The sequence below is a fragment of the Egretta garzetta genome, unplaced genomic scaffold (genome assembly GCF_000687185.1).
Source record: "Egretta garzetta isolate BGI_Z169 unplaced genomic scaffold, ASM68718v1 scaffold81, whole genome shotgun sequence".
Classification (NCBI taxonomy): domain Eukaryota; kingdom Metazoa; phylum Chordata; class Aves; order Pelecaniformes; family Ardeidae; genus Egretta; species Egretta garzetta.
Window position 1 is genome coordinate 4,863,310 of NW_009258671.1, and position 27,059 is coordinate 4,890,368.

Consider the following 27,059-nt stretch of genomic DNA (forward strand, 5'->3'; position numbering starts at 1 on the left):
TCTCCAGAAATAAGGGACAGTTTTGTATTAGGTCAGATGCTAGACATGCAAGTCTCTGCTCTTAGGGGAAGGGATGCAAAACCCTGAATGCCAGGCATCCTTGACTGAAAGACCACAATAGAAGCAATGTTCAAGTTCTCTATTGGTGGCAAAGAAGAGACTGTACTCCCATCAGTAACCCTGCAGTATGGGGGGGAGTTAACCATGTGTGCTGAGATCAAAGGACATGCTGTTTTGTTTGCATGAACTGTGTGTGGTAGGGAATGATATCTTACTGAAAGTTCTTTGGATGATGCATAAAGTTTTAAAATTGCTACAGTTAATGGTTGTGGTTACTAGACACCTGATGACACTTGCCAGGAGAACAAGTATGAAGTCGGCACCAGTGCATGTTCTAATACTTAGCACTTCTTGCTTCTTTGAAGATTCTTTGGTTTTGAAGAATCTCTGGTAACATCAGTTAGTATAGGTCTACTGAAGTCAGTTGTGTTACTATGAAACACATCTGCTGAGGAACTGGCCTCGTCTTTCATTTCCATGCATGGTTTTCATAAGCCAGCTCAAAGAAAAGAAAATGGCATTCTTTCCATCTACTTCAATTAGATTTAGGGCAAGCCTCTAAATAGCTGCTGTGCTCTACCAGAAAGGTGAAGAGTGACTGAATTGCAGTGTTGGTTGAAGCAAGCTATGTCTATCCTTATAACGCTTTGTATATCCTATAACTCTATCTTAGAAGATACTGGAAATGAACAAATTTTAGTTGTAATATGCTTTGGAATCTTTGAGCAGAGCAGCCATAAAAGTGTAAAGCATGCTGTTCTGTGGCTATCTTTAGGAGAGATCCATCAGATTATTGAAAGGTGGTCTTTTTAAAAAGGTTTTTTATATTCTCCCTTTTCTGGTAAATCCTCAGAAGTCTTGACAGAACAGACCTCTCTTGTGCCATACAGTAAACAAGTACATGGTACAGCACAGTTTCTGCTTTCAAGAGCTTTCAATCTATAGTGATAAAGCACGCAACAGTGATACCAAGAATAAAGAGGTAAAGGGCATATTGCACAAAAAATATATGGCTAAGTGGAGATGTTACTTGATGTCTTGACAGGACAAAAGGGCATGGGGAGAGCTAGCCATTTCAATGCTACAGGGATTGGAGTGCCACATGCAATAGCTTTGTGGAGTAAGCTGGTGGAGACCATTGTGTTTCCATCCAGTGCTGTTTCCTATCCATGAGTAATAAGAGTACATAACCTGTTCACATACTGACAACTGAAAGACACATTGGTTCTTTCCTTAAAGATTTCTCTGACTCTGAAGATGTCTACCTCTGCCTTTTCTCTGCTTTTCCAGATGTTGTCACCCCAAATGGCTTGAACATTAAGAAATTTTCAGCAATGCATGAGTTTCAGAATTTGCATTCCATGTACAAGGCTAGGATCCAAGAGTTCATTCGAGGTCATTTCTATGGGTATGCTTTTACTTTTCAAAAATTAGCAATGATTGTCCAACGCTATTTAAAGCAAGAACCAAAGCAGGAAGACTAACAAGTACTTCATAGAGGAGGTGAAATATTGCTGACTTATTCCAATAGCTGTCTAGGATTTCTCAGTTAGAAGCTAAAGGGATTTTAGACACCAGTTCTAGCTCTGCTTAACAGACTGTGGGATCACGCAGAAGGCCTTGATTTTTTCATTATTTACCCAAGATGCAGTTTATCAGATTAAGGTAGTCATCTTAATTTAAAGAAGAGCAAAAGAGCCTCACTTTCATTATTTTCTTGGGATAATAAATTCCTCCAGAGTAGAAAGCTGTTGTATGTTTTGTTTGACTATATCTTGAGAAATACTTTGTGCTTGTCTGTTTGTTTGCTTGGTTTCAGCCACCTTGACTTCAGTCTTGAGAAGACCTTATTTTTCTTCATTGCTGGGAGATATGAGTTTTCCAACAAAGGAGCTGATATGTTTCTAGAAGCCTTATCAAGATTAAACTTTTTGCTGAGGGTAAGAAAGCTCCTGCAAATGTAGATAACATAGTGCTTATGCTCAAACTTATCATACTGTGGAAGTCACCTGCAAGAATTTCCATACTCTGGTTTATAGAAAAATAATTATGGGATATTCACGGTTTTCATAAAGCTTTCTCTCTGAATCATCAGAGTATATAACAATCTCAGGCTGCTTAAAAATAATTGATTACATAGTTCAAGGAGTTAATCCATGGTCACTTCCCTTGTTTTTAGAGAAAAATACTGAAAATATGACTCAAGAATTTACTCTGAAGGTTTACATATTAGAAGGCAAACAAAAATAATCCTTTAATGATGCAAATTTAAAATATCTTTTAAGCAAATTGCTTAATTCATTAGGACCTGACCATGATCTTTTAAATCTTTGAATACTGTTACCACATTGGATGGGAATCTTGCATTAAAATTCACAGTATGGCAATGGCCTGTTGAATAAGCATGGGGAAACCACTCAACTCCTCCATGCTTCTGTTTCCTCAGGTAAAAAAATAGTACAATGAAAGGGTTGTCAAGCACTGGAACAGGCTGCCCAGGGAAGTGGTCAAGTCCCCATCCCTGGAGGTATTCGAAAGATGGGCAGACAAGGTGCTTAGGGACACGGTTTAGTGGTGGGATGGCAGGGTTAGGTTAACAGTTGGACTTGATGATCTTAAAGGTCTTTTCCAACATAAACCATTCTATGATTCTAAATACCTTTATGGAGTACTTTAATGAAGATAAGACCTAGACCTTGTCATGATCAAAGAGCAGAGCACTTACCACCTACAAATGAGGTAATTGAAAATGTCTCCAGATGTGTCCCAAAGACTGATAAATTTAAAATAAAAAATTAAAAAAATGCTGATCAGTTTTCAGTTATCTAGCAAGGATCAATTTCCCAGACACTCTCTTTTGTACTCTATCATCTAAATGATGCAGAAAAACAGGATAAAAATCTTGGTACTATATTGTCAGCAGGGTTGAAAATTACTGTTCTAACATGCGTGCCAGCACTTGATTAGCTGTTCAAAGAACACTTGCTCTGTAATTATTTCAAGAGGTAATTCCATTGGGAACAGCAGAATACCTGTACTACTTGTGAATTTGGGAATTATGGCACTTCTTAAACAAGTCCCGGTGGTGTGCCTGAACCTAAAAAACACATAGCATTGGATGGAATTAATTTATTTTATAGAGTCCTTTTCCTTTGCTACTCGGAAATCTTACTAACCTTTTGGAAATAAAATATGACTGTTGTAACAGATTGTTAAAGCACACTGAGATCATAGAATGATGGACTTTGAGCTGGCCTTGAAGAGAGGGAAGGGAAGAACCTTAAAATGATAGATGACTCCCATACGTTGTTTTATAGTATACATTTCCCTGTGCCTCAGTCTGAGAGAAGGTATGCTAATAGGACGTTTGTGTGTCTAAAGTTTAGGATGGAAGCAATTAAAAATAATTTAATTTTTACAGCTCTGAACAGAGTTTACCCTTAGCTTTTCTTAGTTAGTGATAGGAGTACACCCTCATTCTGTTCCATGTGGGTAGTCCCTCAGGGACCTCGTATTCTGAATTTTGTTAAACCACAGCCTCTAAACTGTGAGAAGTCAGGAAGATCTGTATTGCCCAAATTGGAATCTGCTGACATCTGTTTTCCTGTATCTATCCTCAGCTATATCTCTGACTTGACAAAAACTTCATAGCTAAAGGGAGCAGTATAAGATCAGAGCCTTCCTGGACAATCAATCAAAGTGCATTGGCTTTTCCTGTGACTAATTCTTACTGTTAAAGTTGGCTGTGATACCTTGTAGTGAGATTTTTTTTTTCTCTCCATCTTGTGCCCATGTAGGTTCATAAGACTGATGTTACAGTTGTTGTGTTCTTCATCATGCCAGCAAAGACAAACAATTTCAATGTGGAAACCCTGAAAGGACAAGCAGTCCGGAAGCAGCTCTGGTAATTGCCATTCTCACTGAGGGCCTTGAACAGTGAATTGAGAAGACATGCAAAAGCTTCTGGTGAAGAATAATGCTCTTTCTTTTTGCTCTGCTAAAATCAAGGATTATGGGTAACTAGAATGTATTTGTGAGGGTGAAAGAGATGGGAATGATAAGGAAGGGCAAATATTTATTTTTGTCTTAGGTTATTTTTAGTAAACTTGTCTTGCCATTCTTTGTAACTAGTTAGCAAATAGTACTTGTTTTGCAGTGACAAAGTCAAAAGTTCTAGAAAATCTGACGTTCTGGGTATCTTCTGACTGTTTCTAATACTCCGTTTGGACATGCCATTGAGCTTCCACAAAACAAGGACCACTTGCTAGTTTATCAGAGTGAGCTTCTCTGCCACTGGTGGGAAAAAGAAACTAATTACACATACTCTTTTATTTAGAAATATGGAAATTGTACTGTCTAATCCAGCAGCATAACAGCTGATAACAATTGTGTGTAACTTTCAACATAGCCTACAATAAGCAATGGCCATACCCAAGCAGTGGGTTATACTTATAGTTATAGTTACTTATAGTTATAAAGGGAAAATTGTCACAGCCCTTCTCAGTTTAACAGTTTTCATTTTACAACTTCCCAAACAAAAAAGCAAAGCAGTAGCAGACTTAACCTTCACCTCACCTTAACTGCTATGTGATTCTACACAGGAAAAGACACGTTGTGAGGTACTTCTAAACTGAGAGACATGGCAAAACTGAAGGTTCCAATTAATAAAGAAAATCAGTGGTGGGTTGTCAAGGATTAATTTTGTTTAAAAAAGTGAACTCAACGTATTTACAGATTAATTATCTAAGCAGAGAGATGGAAATGTGCACCTTATCAGGTGGCTAGAGCAGTTAAACTCTGCTGCAGAAGTAAGGAAGCTGGTCTTAAAGCTACAGGACTAAAACCCACAAGACCTAGCTTCTGCTTTTATGCCGGTGTCTCACTGTGTTTAACCTCTTTCTGATGCCAGTTCTATATTTATAAACTGATAGAAATCTAAACGTCTTAGAGATCCATAGATGAAAAGCATCGTGTAAGAGAAGGATACTATTTTTCTTGTTATCACATTAACTGCCTCCAGCAGATGATCTCTGGCTCTGTTTCTGGGTGTCAGTAATCAAGTTGAAGTTTTCTGATTAATGGATACTAAACCTGCACAAAACCAGTGACAGGAAGAGTTTAACAAGGATTATTGAAATCATTTAGCTTTTGCCGTATATGGAAAAGAAGACAGAGACATCTGTCTACTCTCTAGATTATCTCCGGAGTCGTCACACAGCAACTTCTTGGGACTTATGGGAAACATTCTACCTGGTTACCACTCTGGAAACAAGTACCACAAATGCAGAGGTTGGAATTAATTGTCCAACTCTGGATTCCTAAAAGTAATGCATTTGGGCTGCCTTTGCTGCCAGTGGATAGTGATGGTTCACTCTGAATGATGTTTCACCCTGTACCACTTCAGGAAGTGTCTAAGATGAGTGATGGGAATCATCCTCTGAAATGGGCTGTCACCCTCTGTGGATGTGTGGAGGATCTGCACAACTAGCTTAAATTGTAGATGGCTAAAGCGGGGTAACATAGCCAGAGTTTTTAATGAGAACTCTGTATGCAAGAAGTGTAGGAAAATAATGTGAGTGCAGTGAGAAACAGCCATGCTTGCAACAAGTGGTTTTGGCCTCTGATTTGTCTTTCACATAAAGTATACAATGTTTGAATATAATACAACAGGTACATATTAAATAAATAGTATATGAATATTAGGAAAGTTTAAATTAAATGAAATATGCAAAGGTTTTTCCCTGTTGTATCTCTACTACATGGTTATTTCTCTGGTAATCTGTAATACAGGCACAATATTAACAGCAAAGGTAAATCTAAATATGTGAAATGCAAAAAATGTTCTTTCCAGATATTCTTCCCACTGTGCTCTGTGAAAAGCAAAAGACCCTCTGCATCATCATATGCATCATCATCATGGTCATAATCTGGGGCTCCTGGATAAGACCACCTGATATCAGTATTACATAATAATATTAGATGATTTTAAGGATGCCACAGAAATCAAATACAGAAAGAGGTTGACACTTATAAAGGAGTAGACAATGGCTGGTCTGGGATATAAAATCCCTTTTTTCCTCTGCTTCTGGAAAAGCACTCTATCCTATCCAGGTTTAAGTTTGGAATATTGTTCATGGTATGAGTCTATGAAAATAATCATGAGGGCACTAGCTTGCTGGGATTTGGGTCAGTTTGGTTGGACATTCAGCTGCTTTACAACTCATCTAAAATTAACTTATCCACTATTGTGTCTATGTGAGTTGGGAGAGAGCAACTAGCAGGTATAGGGTTTCTCAGCTTGGTAAAGTTTAGGATTTCACTTAACAAGTTTTGTCTTAGCCCAAAGTATAATTCTTAGAAATCAGGAAGGCAGGAAAAGGTTCAATGAAGTGGGTGTTTTACTCAAATTGAGAGTGCATTTGCTATTTTGTCAACAGCACTTCCAGCTGTACTTTCAAGTTATTTCAGCAAGGGGTAGGATAATATAAATGGCTCTTTGCATTTAAAAGAGTTGTTCACTGGAGTTCTTTCTTAGCTAAAATATAACATTTGTCTGGTACAGGCTTTATTATTAGTTTAAAACATAGCCTGAGCTTTCCAGTAAGTTTTTTGGTTTGCAAACTAATTTATGGCAAACTACCTCTTAGTCTAACACTTGTTTTCAAAAGTCTTTCAGTTAGAAAATAGGGCAGAAAGTGAAGGGGAAAAACTTGCTTTAAAATCCCTATTTGTTTAACTCTTTTATCTGACATCTTTCTAGAAGGTCAAGTTCAATTGGAGGCCTCTCAGTTTTGATTAGTGTCCAATATTAATGATCATGTTTCTCTACATAGAGTCATATATATGCTCTCTTCTTCATAGCTGAGATGAAAGTGTGGTCTACTGATCAGAGCAAAATATTAGAAGAAGTAATCACTAGTGACGTCTGTTCCTGGCTTTCAACAGTCCATTCATCTTTGGATGCAGGTCAAATCCTCAGTTGTGTTGAAATCCATCAGTATGGCTGCTGGCTGGATAAAAGAGCTTTGAGAACCAGAGTTCTGTCTGCTGCTGCATTCTTGATTCTGACAGTATACATGAAAGCACAATTTTTTTTCCAATGTTTTATACACATATTTATTTATTTTCCTAGGGACACTGCACAATCTGTGAAAGAAAAGTTTGGAAAGAAACTCTACAACGCCTTGCTAAAGTGAGTATATAGGTTACTTCGCTCTGCCTTGCAGAGCCACATATTCAGCTGGCTTACCTGTGGTATTTCTGTGCTTCTACTCTTTGTGTAAGAAATTTTGACATCCATAGGAAGGGCATAGGGTAAGGATATGGGACTCTGTTCCATATACAGGTTACTTGTTCAACAGGGAAATCACAGAGAAAATATCTAAAGGTACCCCATTGTGGAAAGAGTCTTAAGAGACGTGGGGGATGTCTAAGTAACACAAAGGCTTACTCACTGTCAAAAATTAGCTACCTCATCTTAAAAAAGCACCACAAACAAAGTAATATGTATTAGTGGCTTAGTCATATCCTTTAAAAAGACAGTTGGAAGTGAATGACCCAAAGCACAGATGGGGTGACTGGAACTTCAGCAAAAACAAGGTGTGTCTAAAAAACAGAAAAAAAGAATTCTATAGCTTTTTTGGAAACTAATTGGAAAGTCAGCAAGTGTATGGGAGAACAAAATGTAGGGAATATAGAAGGGCCATGAAAACAAAGGGAAGATTCATGTTGACATCAGCAGACTTCAGATTAGGCCTTGTTTGCTGTTTCTTCATTTTCTTTATACAACTGATGATAAATCATTTGGTAAAATAGGCTCTGTGTTGCCTCTGCAGAGGAGAAATTCCAGACTTGAACAAGATTCTTGACCGAGATGATATAACCATTATGAAAAGAGCCATCTTTTCAACTCAGGTCAGAAAATGTATTATTTACACAAACATCTAGCATAAATGATAAATATGACTGTGTACAAGGATTGTGTATGACATATACTGATATGCATGCCTTGAAAAAGAAGTTTGCAGCAAATATACTCCTCATCGGTAACATTTAAAGGTCAGCTGTGATAATTTTTAATGAGAGTATGACCCAAGCTAATTCTTTTGAGGAATCCATGGATTCCAGTCATTCCCCAGTCACATGCAGGATACCAAAATTCCTAACTCTTTTCTTCTGCACTAAGTGTGAACTTTGCATTGTTCCTGAAGCCTGGATTCTTGTATTTTTATTAAATATGCACAATCAATTTCTTAAGGAGACATAATGTATTGACTAAAAACCTTTAAAATTAAATGGTAGGCCTTCCTAAAAGTTAGTACAAATACATTTATTTTAAGGTAAATTAAACAAGTCCTGTGACAGATTTTATGGTCTCATTTGTGGCCTTAGTTATACAGAAGACAATGTTATATGATCATAACTTTCCTTTCTTACCTTAAAATGAAAGAGTAAAAGCCTATCCACATCTATGACAAAATCTCCCACTGTCTTCCACTAATCTTAGAAAATGGTAGCAGGACTCTTCCCAACACTTTCGTCTGGCTTATGGATTGCCTATTGTCTTTTTAGCGACACTGTCTGCCTCCAGTGACCACTCACAACATGATTGATGATGGCAACGATCCAATCCTCAATACTATTCGACGCATTGGTCTTTTCAATAACCGAACAGACAGAGTAAAGGTACATTCTGTCATTTTCATTTTAGATATAAAATGGAATTTCTTTAAACAGTCGCAGCCTGGATCATTAGCATGGGGAGTGCAGTCACATTCTTGATAGGCAGTATATACTAATAGAGTACTTCTTCCCTCTTCCTCCCTTTCCAGGAATAACAACTACTCACTTCACAGATATCCTCAGTTGCTGTTTAACCAAGTTAATTTCAAGTTAGAAATCTGATGTTAGGGAATTGTTTTCATTGCTGCCTTCTGTACTGAATGGTTTAGTAACTCCTAAAATCCAGAAAATGCCACTGGTCTTTTGCACCCAGATGTAAAACTCCGTAATAGGTTCATTTGCTTAAAACTGGAGGTTCAGAGTTTGAGCACAGATATTTCTGGAGTTCATCTTTTAAGAGCAACACCCTGACACTCAGCATTTGCTGTAGAAGGTAACCAGAGCTTTGTTCCTGAGCAGAAATACTTCCTGTTCATGCTGTGCTCATGTTTACATCAACTGATGAAGCTAAATGTATCCATATCTATCTTGCCAGACCACAGAAGTGATCAGCTCCTGCTTTCACAAGTCTGCCAAAGATTTTTTTGGTCTTGCAGTCTCTGACATTCTCTCTGTCAACTAGGATTATCTTATCATCTATCTATTCAAAGTAGACCTAAAACTGCAAATTCTTCCTCTTCCAAACTTCCTTTTTAAAGTCAGATCCATAGTATCTCTGACAATGATATATCACTTGTTTTCAGTGTTTTGGCTTTTAAACCTCTGACAATAACTAAGTAAATATTTTCCTCAACTTCCTAGTTGCTTCTTCCCAGCTTAACATATTCTCTGTTAAGTGTTTGTCTCCAACGAGCTCTGAGAGCATAATATGGTAATAATATACTAGATGTAACAAAAGATGGGTGGAAGGATGCACTGTATGTAAATGTAATAAAAAATTCCTCAGAACTAACTGCTTGAAGTCATTAGAAAACAGTATGTAACACTGCAGACACCTCTTCCTGTTTCTCAGCAGACTTGTTTGGCTAGCTCTATGTCAAGTTTGTACAGGACTGTCATTAGCACTGGAAAATTACCTGCTGCATGAACAGGCTTAATGACCTGAATGTCATGGACAAAAAATATATAAACTTCAAATGGAAAGTAATTTTGAAAGGTGTATGACATATCCATGCAGACACAGTCGGCATGTGAAAAATCATAGAATCACAGAATCATAGAATCATTTAGGTTGGAAAAGACCTTTTAAGATCATCAAGTCCAACTGTTAACCTAACCCTGCCATCCCACCACTAAACCATGTCCCTAAGGATCCTTGTCCTTTTAAATACCTCCAGGGATGGGGACTCGATCACTTCCCTGGGCAGCCCATTCCAATGCTTGACAGCCCTTTTGGTGAAAAAATCTTTCCTAATGTCCAACCTAAACCTCCCCTGGTGCAACTTGAAGCCATTTCCTCTTGTCCTAGCCTCAGCAATGCCAATGGAAAATCTTATTTGATTCACTGGGATCAGATAAGCTTGCTTAATGAGGTTACAGCCCATACTGGTTGAATACATTCATGTGTTGGTTTACTGAAGTGAGAAGCATGACTATATTATTAAGAAAGGATAAAAGCATATCCTTGACATGGAGTAATGTCCACAGTATGTTTATGTGGGAAAAAAAGGGCAGAGAAGGTTAAACCCTTCGTTCCTCCCAAAGCTGACTGGACAGCATACACAAGGCACTTCTCTACTTATGGGAATATGGGCAGTGACCCCAAGCCCTGCAGAGTCATGCAGATAAATTAGCTTGGGTCCTAAGAGCAGGACATTAGCCTAAGTTAATAAGCTTTGTCTTTCAGCAAGTTTAGTTACCCTAGGCACAGGATTGTGATGATGGGGCTGTAGTATGCCTGGTTTCAAAATTGTCTCAGTTCTTGAGAGCTCCATTGAGTATCATAAGCATTCCTGTATTTCAGTTGGATGCTGTGAAGCTCAGAAGTCCTGTATCATCCTGAGGCCTCCTCTGGAACAAGACATACCAATACTCTGTACCTCGGTATAACAGACCAAGAGAACCAATTTAGTATTGCTAAATGCCACAGCCTTAGGCATAATTCTCAATGGACATGGTCTTCCTCAATCAACAAGGATAAAGCTGAAGACCTGTCCAGAGAAAGGGTTCATTATCAGTACTATTTCCAGGACAAAACTGCACACAGGCAGGATACAACACTACATGCAAGGAGGATACATTTTAGTGTGGGAAGTGAATTCGATAACAGATGGGCAAAGGTGGTGTTGTCCAGATACTTAGGAAAAGACAAGAGTGAAGGAATTCTTAAGCTTATTGATAATTAAATTGTATTGATGATGGTTTTCTTTCACCTCTAATGTAAGTTTTGAATATCCAGGTGATCCTACATCCAGAGTTTCTTTCTTCAACAAGCCCACTGCTGCCCTTGGACTATGAGGAGTTTGTTAGAGGCTGCCACCTCGGTGTATTTCCATCATACTATGAACCCTGGGGTTACACTCCAGGTAGGCAATCTATACACTTAACTAGCATCGAAAGATGAATATCCATTCAGTTGATGCAGAATAGCTTTGCAGCCATTTTCTTCTGGAGTGTTGAAAAAACTCTTTTGGCTCTGTTTCTTCTACAGTGCAAAGGTCTTACTGCTGGCAAAATTTGGGGGCCAGGTGGTATAAAATGGCATCTACTGACTGACAACTACTCACATTTGTCCCTGCGCTGGACCCTTTCCCATACTTACATGTAATTTTTTGATTTTCTGTGGCTTTAGAACAAAAAATCATTTTTTAAACTTAATCCTTAACTTGATTCAAGGATTTTAAAAGAAGATTTAGAGGAATGCACATATTGAAAAAAGTAGGGCAAGAAATCTGATGCTACCAGCTGACATACTTCAGTGGATTTAATTCAAGATAACAGTTAAGTTTGATAGAATTATGTAACACCATATCTAAGATATTTACCACAAATACATGCGGTGGTAGAGAATCTCACAGAATTAAATGGAAATTTCTACAGATACAGAGCATGTAATTTCCGACTTTAAAAAATTGGCCCAGATTTACAAAAAGCACTTAACACCTGATGAAATCAGTGCAGACTATGAATTTGAATACCTATGAAGATCAAAGCCTAGCTGCCTGCATTTTTTATGTCCTCCCAAATACCTTCTGTAGTCTTGATACACATCCGAAAGTTGGGGTGCCCCTCCGAAGAGCATTTGTTGTAAGCCAGTGAATCGGAACAGAAATTTTGCAAACTTAGTCATTCTCCAAAGCTATTTCTCTCCAAGTAAGAGAGCTATCCAATTCCAATTAAGCAAACTGTCTTGCATTCCAGCAATTTCTCTTCCTGTTCTAATCTCAGCTGAGGTATAAAGAAAGTATGACAGCCAGGGATGATTTTGAGGTTAACATTAAAGTAAACCTGGACAGAAAAGTTAGACTGGTACTTACAGTTTTGAGGAAAGCTGTGATTTACACTAGTTAAAAGGGTAATTTCTCTTTTCTTTACTAATGCAAAAGTGGTTCTCCTTGTTGATACCCATTTAATTCTCCCAGAAACAAAAAGTGATTTTCTTAAGGTAGATTTATAGACACCAGTTTTATTGTCATATGAATGAAGGCCAATGTAGATAGCTTTCAGCATTTCAAAGACTAAAGCATTTACCTTATCTGCATGCTGTCTTAGGTTAGGCTAAAGCTCATGGCAAAACTCTTTAAGCCTGAGTAAATAGTTATTCTTGCTCACAGCAATGATAGAAATAGCTACAAAAGATGCATACATTTTCTAATTTTATAAAACTATGTCTACATCTACTTTGAATGCAGTCCTGAGTTAATGATGGAGCTTGTGGGGATTTTTTTCTTGCTATAGGGACCAGTGTACAAACAATGAATATCAAAATACAAAATGTAAGATGCTCCTGCACTTAAGAGAGCCACTTAAAGAGTTTTGTAAATAGTTGTGAACAACTGATGAACATATGGGTACAACAGGCTTCAATTTAAAATCCAAACAAACAGTCCAGGCTATATATTGGTTCTCTGTTTCAACACTGGACTCCCAGTAAGTTTTCAGTTTAGCTGCTGGGAAACACAGATATGTTCGCAAAAGCAGTGTGAAATTTTCTTTAAAATTTCTTTTTCTTTCTTTTTCTCCAAATCTTTCTTAATAGTTTTAGCATAATAGTTTTCACCTGACATCTTCAGAGCAGCTCTAGTGTTATGAGACCTTCTGTCTGCCTGTTTCTTTTTCTTTTTTCCACTCAAGGTGAAACCATTCAAAGCATATTGCCCTGAAATGCTTTTTGTCTGTTTCTTTTGGCAGCTGAATGTACTGTGATGGGCATTCCCAGTGTAACCACAAACCTTTCTGGATTCGGCTGTTTCATGCAGGAACATGTTTCTGACCCAGCAGCTTATGGTAAAATTTTTAACACCATGTCAAAATACTGCCTCTGAGTTAGGAAAGCAAAAAGCACAGCAACAATCCTATTGCTCCTCAATTTTGTGCTTTCACTAGTGCAATGGATTTCATTGGGGGAATACATTCAGAGTTCTGAATATCTCGTTATGTTGAACCAGCCATTCAAGCTTTCATATTTATCCAAACCCTTTCCAGGTTCTCTCTCTTTTGGCTCCCTTTAACCTTTTGTCTGCTTTATCCTTCCAAACTCAGTGTTCCTCATACTGCTCTCCAGTCTCCCAGCACTTCCCTTTAATGCCTGTGGTTACAGTGTAACACTTTGAGCCCTTCAAAAGAACCAGTGAAAATCTGCTTCTCTTCGAATAGTCCAAGAAGGATGTACCAAGACTTTTGAGGCCAGTGAAATTTGCCCCCACCAAACAAAGAGTAAATTATCATGTACGTTAAAAGATAAGCCTGAGAAAATAAAAAGGACCTACTTACAAATAAGAATCTGTTCATAAAGGTTTAGAAATGGTTCATGATTGGAGTGTGGTGAGGAGGAGGGTAGCCAACTCCTGTTGTGTCAAGACAATACTGAAAATGTACCCAGACTAGGGCGTCTTTCTAAATACCTTGGCTTGTCTGCACAATGAGACAATGACAGCTCCACACCAGTACCAACTATGCCCTGACCTAGGGGCACAGGTAGAGCCAGTTTCAAAATATAGCTATGCCTGCCTGGGTAGACATGTCTTTGAGAACCTCCAGAAAGGTCACAGATGAAGAGCGCAGGTGACTTGTTTTTCTCTGCTAAAACATAGATGTGATCGTTGACATAACTTAATGCACATTCCTAGGGGACACCAGGCACTTCAGTTAAGGTAGTTGTGTGTCTGTCTTGTCCATTAAGATAGCTGAGATCTAGTACTCTCTTCTTCCCAACACCCTAGTGTACGGAAGGTGGAAAGAATGAAGTACTGATCTCAACAAACTACGCAGAGACAAAGTTTACCTCAGCCCTCTCTCTGCCATAATTGTATATTGACTGATATATGTGAGTTAGCTATCTCTATGGAAACACTTGTATTTCTACAGAAAACACAGCCTCTGTCCTACAGGCTGATTCTGACCATCCACACTTCTAAATTATACTGCAAACTAGGAAAGCACTACATTATTTTTTCAAAGCAGTCAGTATTTTTAAAATTATGGGAGATAAAAATGATATGTCTTTATCCAGAAACTCTTGCATCCTTTTGGACTTACTTACACAACAACAAAGCCTCTGAGTTGTGAATAATTTGCTGAATTTCAGCCTGAAAGGTAAAAAAAATTAAAATAAAAAATACATATTTCTCTGCAGCTTTCCATTCCATCAGAATAGTAACAAATGTTCCAGTTATATCTGCCTTCTGACATTAAAAAGAACATATAATACATTGAATGTTTGTAAGACTATGTGACAAAAGGTAGAATGGAAATTTAAGAGGTCAGATCCCTTTTTCAGTTTCACTCATCTACACCTTTTTTTTATCCTTCAGGCATCTACATAGTTGACAGGAGGTTCCGCTCACCTGATGAATCATGCAACCAGCTGACTCAGTTCCTGTACGGATTTTGTCAGCAGTCCCGTCGCCAGAGGATCATCCAAAGAAACCGAACTGAGAGACTCTCAGATCTTTTGGACTGGAGATACCTAGGCAGGGTGTGTGAAACTATGTAATAGAGGTATTAAAAATTCCAGACACATACATCTAACTAGCAGTCTTCAGCATCATGCTACAATGCAAGGAGACAATTCCAGTTCTGAAAGGCACCTCTCAAAGGTGCTAAAGGCAAAGCCTGCCTTTACACTTCAGTGTAATGCTTCCATTCTCCAGCAGTAAGGAGAGATATGACTTAACTGAATAGGTTAGAGCAGAAGCCAGTCACACTGAGGTCTTAGTACTCCTCTGAAGACAATGTAAAAAACTTGTGTGTCTGACAAATGGGCAGCCCTACACTAAGTAGGATTTGTGCTCCAAAGTCATCTGGACCCTTTCAGAAATCCTACCTGTTCTTCCTAAAATGCTGCTGGGCCTTGTGGCTCCTCAGCATTCCTAAACTACCTCTGTGCCTTAAAGGCAAAATAGTGTTTTGAATTTGACATAAAAAACACCGCAGTACTACCTACTAAGACAGTAGCAAAGCAGTATTCTCAAATCCACAGGAGCAAAGAAGTGGATGCACATATATCAGTTTTGTAACTACTTTGGACCTTGTCTTGCTCTGACACCTGTGTGAGAACCTTTCTGTTTATATGGTTCCCAACACAGCCCAAGACCCTGACACAAAAATTTATTTTTTTACGTGCATGTGATGAAGACTTGTGAATATGGTGGATCTGTGAATATTTTTGCCAAATTCTTAAATACCATGCCTCAGTAAACTCATAAATGTTACTTCTCTGTAACTATTACACCCGCTTCCTATGCAAGGGTGAGTCCAGATTCTATGTGTGTACACATGCACACTTAAAGACAAAAATTTTCCTGGTTAAAAAAGAGCCAGTTCTGTCTCGAGGGAAAAAGAATATCTATCACTCAATAAGAACTACACTGACAGAGATAACTGCTGGTTTCCATCTTGATACATCTTAGTCTTACAGAAAACTTACTCAGCTTCTGTTCAGACTCTACTTCAGTGTGAATCTAACATGAATGGCTCACTACTTCACAGCAATGTATTCATTACAAGCAGTGATATCAGTTGGATTCTCCTTAGCTGAAAACGTGTTTAGCCTTTGTTCAGCATCATCTTTAAGATACTCATTTTATGTTCCTTTTTTACCTGCTTAAATTACCCAAGACTTTCTTCACTTGTAAAGGCTTCTTTCTTATGTTGCAGTATTACATGCATGCCAGACACCTGGCCCTCAGCAGAACATTCCCAGATAAATTTGAGATGGAACCAAGTGCTCCACCAAAGGTAAAGTCTGCTTTTGGAGATGAGTTCATCTGCATTTTAGCTACTTTACAAAGGGCGGGGGGTGGGAAGAGAGAAAGAAAAAAAGAGAGAGAGAGAGAGGAAAGTTAGCAAGTTTTGTTTTAATTGAAGGGAAGTAGGAACTCATGGTTAAAGGCTCAACAAGAGAGCTCATCAAGACCCGAGCTCCAGTCAAGAGTTGCAATGGTATCAGATGCAAACACTAGGGGTACCAGGTGTAATACAGGAACAGTTCTTCAGGTGATTTAGAGTGACCTGGATGGCCCTTGAAATTCCTGTTAGAAGGATTTTTTTTTTTTTTTAAATAAGGAGAAAGGAGGCTCAGGCCAAACCCCCTTGCTTGGTTCTGGTTTTGCAGATATTGACATTATAAGTAGGAAGCTGTTTTAAAACTTCAGACTGAATTCTGAATTTCAATAAGTATATTCTGACTACAGAGTACAGAAGGATTTCATGTTGTGTTAATTGTTTTAAGGCTCAATAAAGATAGTAATATTTTGCAAAAAGCAGTGCGGTAAAGGCAGCATATTGTTTATGGCACAGGCTAAAGATCACTGCCGTACAAGCATGTGCTTAGTGACAGAGGAGGACTGAGGGGATCTGGGTTCAAGGGAGTTTAATTTTAGAGTGCAGAGTAGGTCTAGCTTACATCCTACTGTTGGTTTCCTTTGAAGTGTTGATAGCCTTAAATTGCTGCATGCAACCAGTTAAGGAACATTGTGATAATACATACAACTTGCTTCTCTCTGCCAGACGGAAGGTTTCAGGTACCCCAGGCCTTCATCAGTGCCACCATCACCTTCTGTGTCTCAGCATTCCAGCCCTCACCATAGCGAAGGCGAAGACGAAGATGAGGATGAAAGATATGACGAGGATGAGGAAGCTGAAAGGGATAGGCAAAACATCAAGTCTCCCTTTTCCCTTGGTGTATTGCCGCAAGGAAAAAAGAAGCAGCATGGAGAATACAGGAACTGAATTCATTGCTCTCACCCTGACAGGGTCTCTCCATCTACTCAACAGTTTCTCCTGTAGGCTTGGCAAGCTTTGTGTTAAGAACAGTGTGATATAATTAGGGGAATCTTAAATGTTACTTGAGCTACACTGTTGGAAAGCCTAATATTATTTCACCTTGAAAGTAGTTTAAATTACAATTCTCCTGTGCCCCTTTGAGGTAGAAGAGATTTCTCAAACTTAATAAACCTAGAGAATGCGACAGTCCTCTCAGGAACTTATACAAACTGCAGATCATACTTTTGTCTACATAATCACCTATATTAATCATAGTCCATGCTGATAGCTCCATTGTCGGTGTCCCAAATGTATTACTGCTTCATTTATGTTCCCCCTTTTCCCCTCCTAAACTAACAGGAACTTTAAGACAGAGCTCAAAAAAAGTGTTACATTGGGGAAACCTCAGCAGGGTTAAAAAAGATACACTGAAAAGAAAATGGTCTTTCTTTTTCCTTATGCTGTTTATTGTAAGCTTACATGATTTAAAACATTTTTTTACAGCACACAGAAGTGTCTTGATCCAGTGGTAAAACATACTCCCTGTGGAACAATATAAAGTCTTATGCAGTGGGCATTTGAATTTTAGAGACAAATGAAGTCATCTTTCTGAAGTCACTTAGACCCACAATAAACAGCAGACCGTTTATTTTCCGATTCCTCTGGTATGTCTCTTTTATTGTTTTCATCTTGTCTTAGATTCTAAGTTTGTTAACAAATTAGTTTGGGAGGAAATTCGTGTGACTTGGCTACAGAGAATGACAAAATTTCCTTAAGTAACACCTTCCCCTGCAGGCAAACCTCCATGTCATCGAGCAACGTTGCAACATTGAAAGATGAGTAACTCTTGTTCTTCCAGTTGCCCCATTAGTCCATGGTCTATTTCACTTCTTCTAGAAGAGACCTAATCATAACAAATAATGCTAAAAGTATTCCAAGAACAGATCTGCCCCATAGACATAATTTTGAAAAGCACCTGAAACTTCAAAGTGCTTGGGGAATAATTGAATCTCACAATGAGAACTAGGCATTTCATTTGCCTTACAGAAAGCTTTCAAAAGTATTTCAATTCCTAGAGATGCAAAGAGGGCCTGAACATGCTCTTCAGAAGTAGATCTTGACATGAAGACATTAGGAAGGGGATTTATCTTTTATTTTAGGAGTTTGTGCATCAAGAATTTCTCATGCTGTTCAAGAAAAGACATTTCCAGGAATTGATTCAGCCTGTTCTTCAGTAGGTAAGATGATGTAACCTTTGAAGGTATTTACCTTCACTGTCAATCTCAGGGGGAGTCTAGAGGTCCAACTTTGATTAGACACCTACATTTCAAACACTTAACCAATGTTTGATGATGTGGTTCTTACTATCAGCCATATAGACTAAAAGTGATTAGGTACTTATTTGTATTTTTGGCCACCTAAAATCAGTTTTAAAATTGGACTTTCATTCTTAAACTGATTTGGATACCTGAAAGAATAACTATTCTCAGAAGACAGGTTTGAGCTTTTATGGCAAAAGCTTAATTGTATTTAAAAGGAGTCACTATTTTTTTAGCCATTTTAAAAGTAATTAAAAAAATGAGCAGTTATTTTTCACGTGAAAGTGGTGGAAGCAAAGATACTGCAAATATTTTCCTTCCTACAGTTTACTAAGTGGAGAACAACTGCATTTTGTGAGTTCAGAAATGTATGGTCTTCCCCAAAGCGCTTTTAATCAAACTTCCTCTGCAGAATCAAAGAATGTAATGGCTGAGAGTCCCAACAAAAGAACATTTAAAGGGTATATTGATTGCAAGTTAACGTTCTCTTAAAAAAAAAAACAAAAACAATTCAAGAAACCCAACATTATTGCTTGTATTTCAATGCACTCTTCTACTGAACAAAAACATTTCACCCCAAATTCCCTGTCATCAAAATTGCATTAGCATCATCTGAGAGTGATCCAGCACTTCCTTTGTTGCCTAAAAATGTTCTAGTAGCCGCAGGCTGGTGAATGTCTGTTTATCATTGTTCCAGACCCAGCTTCATTGCAGTGCTGAAACATGTGATCACTACACACATATTGTAAATATTGCTAAATGATGCAGGCACAGCACTGACAATATCAAAAGTGGAAAGATTTTGCTAGGGTTGCATTAAGACAGCTGCACTTTTTCTTTCTGGACAAGTCCCAGGGAAGAAAAATAAGCAATATGTATGATCCAGGTTGCAGGTACCCTTAAATGTGCTTATGGTGTTTGAGTTCCCTGGGAAGAGCAGAACGCTGGCATGACATCTCACACAAATCCAGCATGCTCATGTGCTTCGAGCACCTGCCCAGTGACAGAAAGTGCACAACTTCTGAGATATGACTAAGGTGAATGCTATGCCCATTCTTCTAGAAATGGTCCCGCAGCAGCCAAAGTGACCTCTGCCTCGTGCCTCTAGGCTTATTTTAGTTCTGCCTTGAATGCTGGGACTAGCCATCGGTAGCAAGGCAGTTTAACTACAGTAAAACATTCCTGCCTTTTGAATTTGCAGTGTTAGAGGGAATGGCTTTGCATTCAGTCAAGGCGACAGATTGCCTAACTTAAATGCCACACTTCTCTAATAGTTACTGACACATGACAAGCTTGGTAGCAGCTATCTATTACATAAGGGATTATCTGCCAAACTGAAAATATTAGGGTTTCACAAATAGCTCACTGACATGGCAGAATGTTTATTCTATTTCATGATATTCGCAAAGAATTGTTTAAGCTAGTGAGCTTAGATCAGGAATACATACAAAAATCAGTCAATAAGGAATGGGATTAATACAGTTTTTGTATCTCTGGGACATTTAGAAGGATATGAATTTCATGATACTAATAAACCAAAGGATGTATAAGCTACCTACTTTTTGTCTGAGCACTGACTGATCATACTATAAAATATGCTAAAGAATAACTTAGATGCATCTGAGATATTCAGATTATGCTTGAAACAAAGAGTAATTAAATTAATGAAAAGATTCTGGTGGATACTGTTGGTCTTTAGATGAAATTCATCATTAATGTGTTCTGTCATACAATATATACTGCTATTGAAAGACATATTAGTGCTTAAAAATGAACAATCAAAGACATTTTGATTTCTCCAGTTATATTCCTCCATGAAATGATATAGATTATAAACAATTACTGAAAGTGCCCATAGCCCCATGATAGAAATTAATTCCTCTGTTCCTTCAGCTGCATTTCTTTGTGTTGGGGGGAAGCCACATTATAGTTAGTGTGAGTTAATAAAATTAATTAGCAGTGTCATGAGAAAGATCAGAGGAAAGTAGCACTAAAAGATGAAGAGCACAACTAGGGTTAAAGGTTAAAAAAATAAAACATAGTTGCTTGGACACAAGAATCATGTGGCTACTTTTTAATTACATGAGAACTACAGAGGACTTTCCAGTAAGACCACAAAAACACATAAATAATATTTATTGACCATCAGCAACTTACAGGGCCAGCAGTGAAGCGGTGAAGGAATCTACCTTTATCAGAAATAAAAAGGCTTCAATATACAGCTGGGTGGAAGGTGGTAAAAAGTTTCCCAAAGACTATTGAAAAATTGGTTTTAAAGAAGTAGTTGTCCAAAAAGACAGTTTTAATCATCTTTTCAGGTAAGATGCTACACTGTATTTTAAATTTTGGGTGGGACATACAAAATGGTCTAAACAAGGCAGGAACTTTACAAATAATTTCCTTATCTGAATTAGTAACTTTTAATCAGTTTGCTTTCAAAATGTTGCAATGAATATATACGTCACCCTTCGGGAAATTAAGTGAGGGTGGATGATATACTCTGTTTACACAAATCATGACTTCAGGGCATAGGCAATACAAATGTTAAAGAAATTTGAAATATTTCACCAATTTGATAGATTATCTGCCAAGTAGCCAGGGTGATCACTGTTTTCTTCTTCAACTGTAAGACAAGACACAAGGGGGAAAAATAAGCTGTAGATAAAAGAAAGTTCAGTCAGCCAAAGTTTTCATGAAATAGATGTGCCTCAGGTACAGGCCTAGTGTAATGTGAATGCTTAGCTAAGAGATGCAGGCATTTGTAGAAATAGTCATATCTTCTCTCATTTTAAATGTAGGAATTTTTCTGTTTGCTGAAGAGCAAAGATACAAACCATGTCCAGAGGGATATCTTAGTACAAGGTACAAATTTTTCATGCAGAAGTGAATAAAGTATTTGTTCTTTATTTGCACGTTTCTCTCGGCCAAGAGGATTCTAAAATCGCCTGAAAGTGATCTTCTGAAAGTGCAGGGCTTACCCAGGTTTGTCTATGTTGTTATTCCCTACTAAAATGATGGCAATGTTATTCCACATAGTGTTTTTCAAACAAGCTGCCACTTCTGCTTAGGTCTCTCAGGTGTGTCGCCTTTTTTCTTAGGGGGTTGTTGCTGTCCACTGTCTCCTCTGGAATAGCAACAGCAGGCAGGAAAATACCGCTAAAATGTATTAATTGTGAACTTCAGAGAATTTTCTCTTTTTGTCAGCACACAAATGACAGTTTCACTGATTTATCTCTAGACTTTCTAATATATTTTGTCCAAAGCACTATGCTCATTTTTCATTCTGCCTTTCTCTCAGTCAAAATGCCACTTAATTTTTTTGGTTAGCAGAGTTCAGCCAGGGCAGGAAAGAGAGAACTGAGCACAGAACCCCAGCGCTACATGATGTACAGTGGGAGATTTTAGGAAGTGGAGAAGACAGGAGTGATCCCAGCATACCTACACATACACCAGGTAAATCCTGTCAGGTTTTTCTCAAGCCCTCTTTTCTTTTAAGGGAAACTGCGTACTTTAGATAACTAAGGAGAGGAGATATCACAGCAATGGCAAGGCAGTTATTTATTACACACTATTGATGTCAAAGGCAATTAGGCAGTAACAGGCGTGTCTTACCACTCATCTGTGTGTAAGGTACAAATCTGCCTCATATTTTACTAGGGTTTTACTTCACATTTCCTAATTGAAGTAAAGTGCTTTTTTCTTTTTCAGAAATTAAGAGTCTGAATAAAGAACTCATAACAAGGACAATAAGAAACAAAGGTAGCTTCTAGCCACCTTCTGTTCCCCCTGTCCAGAACCAAGGAGGGGAAGAGCATAACTTAAACAAACTCCTGGCCTTGTATATGCTACAACAGCCTCCCCAGCACCCAGGGGCCAGAGCACAGCGCAGGCTCTCCACAGCACTGTAGGATGTATCCTCCTTTTACAACCTCCCTGTCCCCAGCTCCATTTCAGAAAAATAGTCTAAGCACCTGAAGAGGTGGAAGGTAGAAAGACAGAGGACATTGATAGCATAGATTTAGGGTCTCAGCCTCGTGAGCTGTATATATGCGTCAGACGATGAGGGGGTTCAGGACAATGGCTTTGCAGGAAAGCTGGTCTAGGGAGGAAAGGTGAACTATAGCAGGGTGAGGTAGCTGGGGAACATAGGACAGGGGTCCTCATCTAAGGGGGTGCAATATGTGTGAAGGAGAGGAGGAAACGAAAGTTACTTAAGCCTGACTCTAGCTGGGTTTTGCTGGAGGGTGCTGTGGAAGGGACATGTGGATTCTGAGGTTCTGAAGTGAGAAGTGGAAGCACATAGCAGGTGGTGAGGAAGCAGGTGGTGAGGAGGCAGAGGTGGAAGGGTTAGACAATATCTCTGGGAGGCTGGGAACACATGAATGAATTACGGGATTTTTCAGGATATTTCAGGGCTCTGCTTCTAAATGTCATTGGGACCCCTTGTCAGCTGTGCCAGTGACAGAGGTCTCAGGAGCCAGATGTGAATCCCACAGCTCCTCTGCTGGGGCTTTTTAGGTCTGCTGGGGCGTTTCAGGATGCTTTTAAGCCTTTCCAGCAGGACATAAGAGCCAATGGAGGAACGAAAATTTCACAAGCAAACAATATTCTGCAGAAAAAGGAACCCCAGTAGAGTTTTGTTCTGGAAAATTCAATTCAAAATAGCCATTCTTTTGAATTCAAACCAATAAACATCTGAAAAGCAAATTAAAAGCAGAATATGCAAAAGTTTACCTGCTATCATTTATCTGATTCATATTCTAATCTGTGTAAATGTACACCCTAATACAATGCACTCTATGGAATAATATCTCATCTCAAAGCAGGCCTTTTAGATCAACTTACTAAATTGTCAGTAAATTAAATACTGGTAAACCCCTTTTTAAAAAGCCAGGGTAAGACAAAACATGCATTTACCTCCTTCTTGTGCTTTCTGTAATGAACTAAGGAACAGTGCTGCAGCTTCAGAAAGAGATAAAGGATTTGTGTTTTGGCTGCGTGTTTCTAGAATTATAAAATCAGAGATGCATGGTTTGTTAGCATTTACTGGCAGTTATTTATTTTGTTCTTTGCTTTTTTATCTCTATAACTAGAGACCCAACAAGAAAAAAATACTGTTGTCTCCTTCACTCTATAACATTCTCTGCTCAAACCCAGCCTGATAAATATCTAACACAGAAGAGACTAGCAATCTTTTTAAAAAGGAGATGGTTTTAAAGTCCCTTAGAAGGTAAAAAGAACATTTTCTTTTTTTTATATGCTCCTTTCTTTGCTACAACATTCTGTTTCCTCCAGAAACATTATCTAACATGGATTAATGTTGTTTATTTTTGTCATTTGTCAGTTCAGCACAATTAATAATTGATTGAATTTTTTCCAGTGGAAAAAGAAAGTCAAAGGTACTGATGATAATCCTGCTTAGCAGCCAGGTCAGTCTGGAACATCACTTATGTAAATGAAGTCACACAGATACACAAGAGAGAAAAGTCAGACAGTTTTTATCATGTGCTTTTTGAAATGAAGGAACTAACAAAAGGGAGTTTAATTGCTTCCCTGAATATAATTCCAGGAAAACAAATCCCCTCCAGTTTTCACAGATTTCTCCCATAATGTGAGGAAAGGCTGACTTATTACATAGACCTGTGCACATGTACTTACCAAGCTGCATTCTGTCATACAGATCCTTTTGCTGGCTCTCATCTGAGATGAATCGACGTCCCTCTACAAAAGCAGTGGGAAAAAAGTGAAAACAAGCTCCTGAATCTGTTGCAATTCTTACTTTATGATCCCTGAACTAGTCTTTTCAAAATACACAATCACAGCAATACTTTTACAAACATAAAATGAGAGGCATAAGTCCATCCTGGGGTCTTTCCAAATCACCAATAGCCCATCCTAACCCGGAACGCTCAAGACATACTTTATTCCATAGAACTGGTGTTTCAGCACTTTTCATTCTTGTATTAACCTGCTGTAGGAACTGTGAGTTGGGAGGAATTTACTGTCTTTTCCTCCCTCTTTCCTCAACTGCTGTACAGTCAAAAGCCTTCAATCTCTTTGCTGGACTGTAAAGTATTGCCTTTTAAAGGGATATTTCTATTTAAAAAATGAAAAAAAAAAACCTAAAAAAAAAATCACATTACTTCCTATACATCAGTAAGAATGATACACAAGTTGTTATAGGACATGGTGCATTATTAAGATGGAACAATTAAACAAAACAAAAAAGGGGCAAATTCTTTGCTTTTATGAATAGAAATAATTAATGTCACTAGAACTTTTTTCAGTTGCACTTACAGTTGTTTAGAGCCTATATTTATTTTGTGGTGTTATTATTTATATTGTCTCCCTTTTGCATTTCTGTCAGGATCATAAGCTTCAATTATTTTTTTTTAATATCAAGAAAGCTATTTTTCTTGCTCTCTTAATATCTACTGTACTTGATAGCTCTTAATTTTGAAACGATAATTCAGAATAGAATTTTTAAAAATACAAATATTTCTGCTAAATTTTGTGGATTTGCATCAGGGGACAAAATCTCTCTTTGGCTCTAAATTTTATCTTTATATTTAATGCTTCTTTAGCTCTGGACTAACAACAGAAACTCAAAAGGTCATCTGTGCAGCCTTAACACCACAATATTGATAACACTGACGTCCAAGTTCTCCGCAGAAGAGGTTACTTGTGGTCTTGATACGAACTCTAACGCAAGATTCTTGTAATAGGAATGTGTGTTCTCCTGTTGTTTGAGAAGGTGTTTTAATAAAGCCTGAGAGAGAATAAGGAATGATAACTATATCCCATGTGTCTTAAACCCCATTTAGGATTATTTCAGACAAGGAAACTGCTTTTCCAATAGGTTTTACAATCAAGCTTCAAACTCTATACATTTTCAGTAGTTTGTTCTGCTTTCTTATTCCAATACTTGCTTTCTTCAATTTGATTTCTTTAAAAAACAGTAATAATACTGGCAATGCCACTGTTTCAGAGACAAGAAGGAATAACAATTCACCCATCCCTGCAGGCCTCAGAACTTCTACCTCCACAGCATCCTCGGGGATTTACTGCTTGTGTGGAGCCAAGCAGACCAGGAATAATCCAGTGGTAGAGAAAGTTATCTCCTCAAAATGGAAAGAGCTTGGGACTTACGTGCACCCTTCAAATAGAGCATAGCCTGAGGAGTCCAGTTTCTCCTTTGGAAATGAGCCTTTATGCCAAAAAAAAGAGAAAAGAGACATATCAATGTTGCATGCCATTACTAACTAGTACAAATACCTAAACAGCACCAACCTGCGAGATTCATGGGTGATGCACATTCAGCCTGACCAAGCTGTTTACCTGAGGTGCACTCCAGGAGAAGGATAAGAAGGATGCTGCCAGGAACAGTGCCATTGCAGATGCTGTCAGTTTACGCAGTCCCTGTGCACAACAAAGAACCACAAGGTACAAGAAAAGCCTTTCAGATCTGTAGATCCTCTCAACTTCAAATCTAAATGCAAGGGTACTTCCAGTCGCTCCTTTCTCCCTGTCTTGCTGCCAAACCTCCTCTTGCTCAGTAGCTATTTCAGCTTCAATACACAGTGATCTGATGGGATGATGAATGTTAAATCAAACATATTTTATTCTCTTTACTCGCAGTTATTATGAAGGTTCCATACCTTTGTGGTATGTGGCAAGCACCTTTTGTGCTCCTGTTTACAAGGACGTTAGATCCTCAAGAAATGAGAATAATGTACAAACTAAGGGGAAAAGATTATATAAAGTATATCTTGATTTTACCAAACCTCGAGTCATAGAGTTTAGACAACAAGGAAATGTAGGGGACTTGCCATTCCAAACAAACCCGCCAACCAACCAGGAGAGCGGATCACTACTTCCTCAGGAAAAGAAAGTTTTTAAACTTAGCATCCTATTTGCATCAACCATGATTACACACATGTCACGAGAGAGGCTTTTTTGATTCTTGGAGTTTGTTCGCTGATGCAGCACATGCAAATGAAAGCATGGAGTGTGAATCCTGTGCGAACAAGTTGCATCTCTGCTTGTTCGCACAGACCATGTCGTTATTCATGCATTGATAACAGTGAGGGGCAACAGATAGCATCTAACATTATGATTCAGAGTGGTTTATTTCATCCTGTTTTTGAGAGCTCATTGTGCTATTAATGTTTTTTTAATGCAGTTGTTTCAAGCGTGCTGAATATAACTATGTATATATTCCTCTCAGGTTATTTTAAAGTTAAAATTATTAAGCCCCCCTGCAGTTCCTAAATATTATACTCACATGAAAAAACATAAGTTGCAAACCAAATATTTCCCACACACCAAAAGAGTCTCACTCACCTTCATACTTAGTTCAGTGGCAAATCTTCAGTCTTTTCTTGGGATAATGTGTCACAAGGTTTGGGGGTCCCTTTTTAAATCTTCGGAGTGAAGGTACCCTCCCCTTCCGTGGCAAGGCAGAGGAGTCTAAAGGGATCTCTTGTCAGCCCTGTAGATGGAGAAGTAGAAGGTCTGATGACTCCTGAGGGAAACCTGTAGTCTTGCAGGAAGTCAGGGAAATGATTGAAAGAT

General features: G+C 38.3%; 2 protein-coding genes across 2 annotated transcripts in view; one reads left to right on the forward strand and one right to left on the reverse strand.

The window, feature by feature from the left end:
- GYS2 (glycogen synthase 2) overlaps window positions 1-17,133 on the forward strand; it is a 46,079-nt gene extending 28,946 nt beyond the window's left edge. Inside the window, exons 6-16 of the mRNA XM_009648748.1 lie at window positions 1,351-1,468; window positions 1,880-2,000; window positions 3,858-3,964; window positions 7,193-7,252; window positions 7,896-7,974; window positions 8,632-8,745; window positions 11,141-11,267; window positions 13,093-13,188; window positions 14,715-14,878; window positions 16,060-16,140; window positions 16,912-17,133. Of these exons, the coding sequence (XP_009647043.1) occupies window positions 1,351-1,468; window positions 1,880-2,000; window positions 3,858-3,964; window positions 7,193-7,252; window positions 7,896-7,974; window positions 8,632-8,745; window positions 11,141-11,267; window positions 13,093-13,188; window positions 14,715-14,878; window positions 16,060-16,140; window positions 16,912-17,133 (1,289 nt within the window). The remainder of the gene's footprint in view (window positions 1-1,350; window positions 1,469-1,879; window positions 2,001-3,857; window positions 3,965-7,192; window positions 7,253-7,895; window positions 7,975-8,631; window positions 8,746-11,140; window positions 11,268-13,092; window positions 13,189-14,714; window positions 14,879-16,059; window positions 16,141-16,911) is intronic.
- Window positions 17,134-21,049: 3,916 nt separating this feature from the next.
- Window positions 21,050-26,834, reverse strand: SPX (spexin hormone). Its single transcript, XM_035888505.1, has 6 exons — window positions 26,829-26,834; window positions 25,824-25,904; window positions 25,635-25,692; window positions 24,144-24,206; window positions 23,403-23,489; window positions 21,050-21,108 (listed from the first exon to the last, which is right to left on the reverse strand). The coding sequence occupies exons 1-6, from the start codon at window positions 26,832-26,834 to the stop codon at window positions 21,050-21,052; spliced, it is 354 nt and encodes a 117-aa protein (XP_035744398.1).
- Window positions 26,835-27,059: the final 225 nt, after the last annotated feature.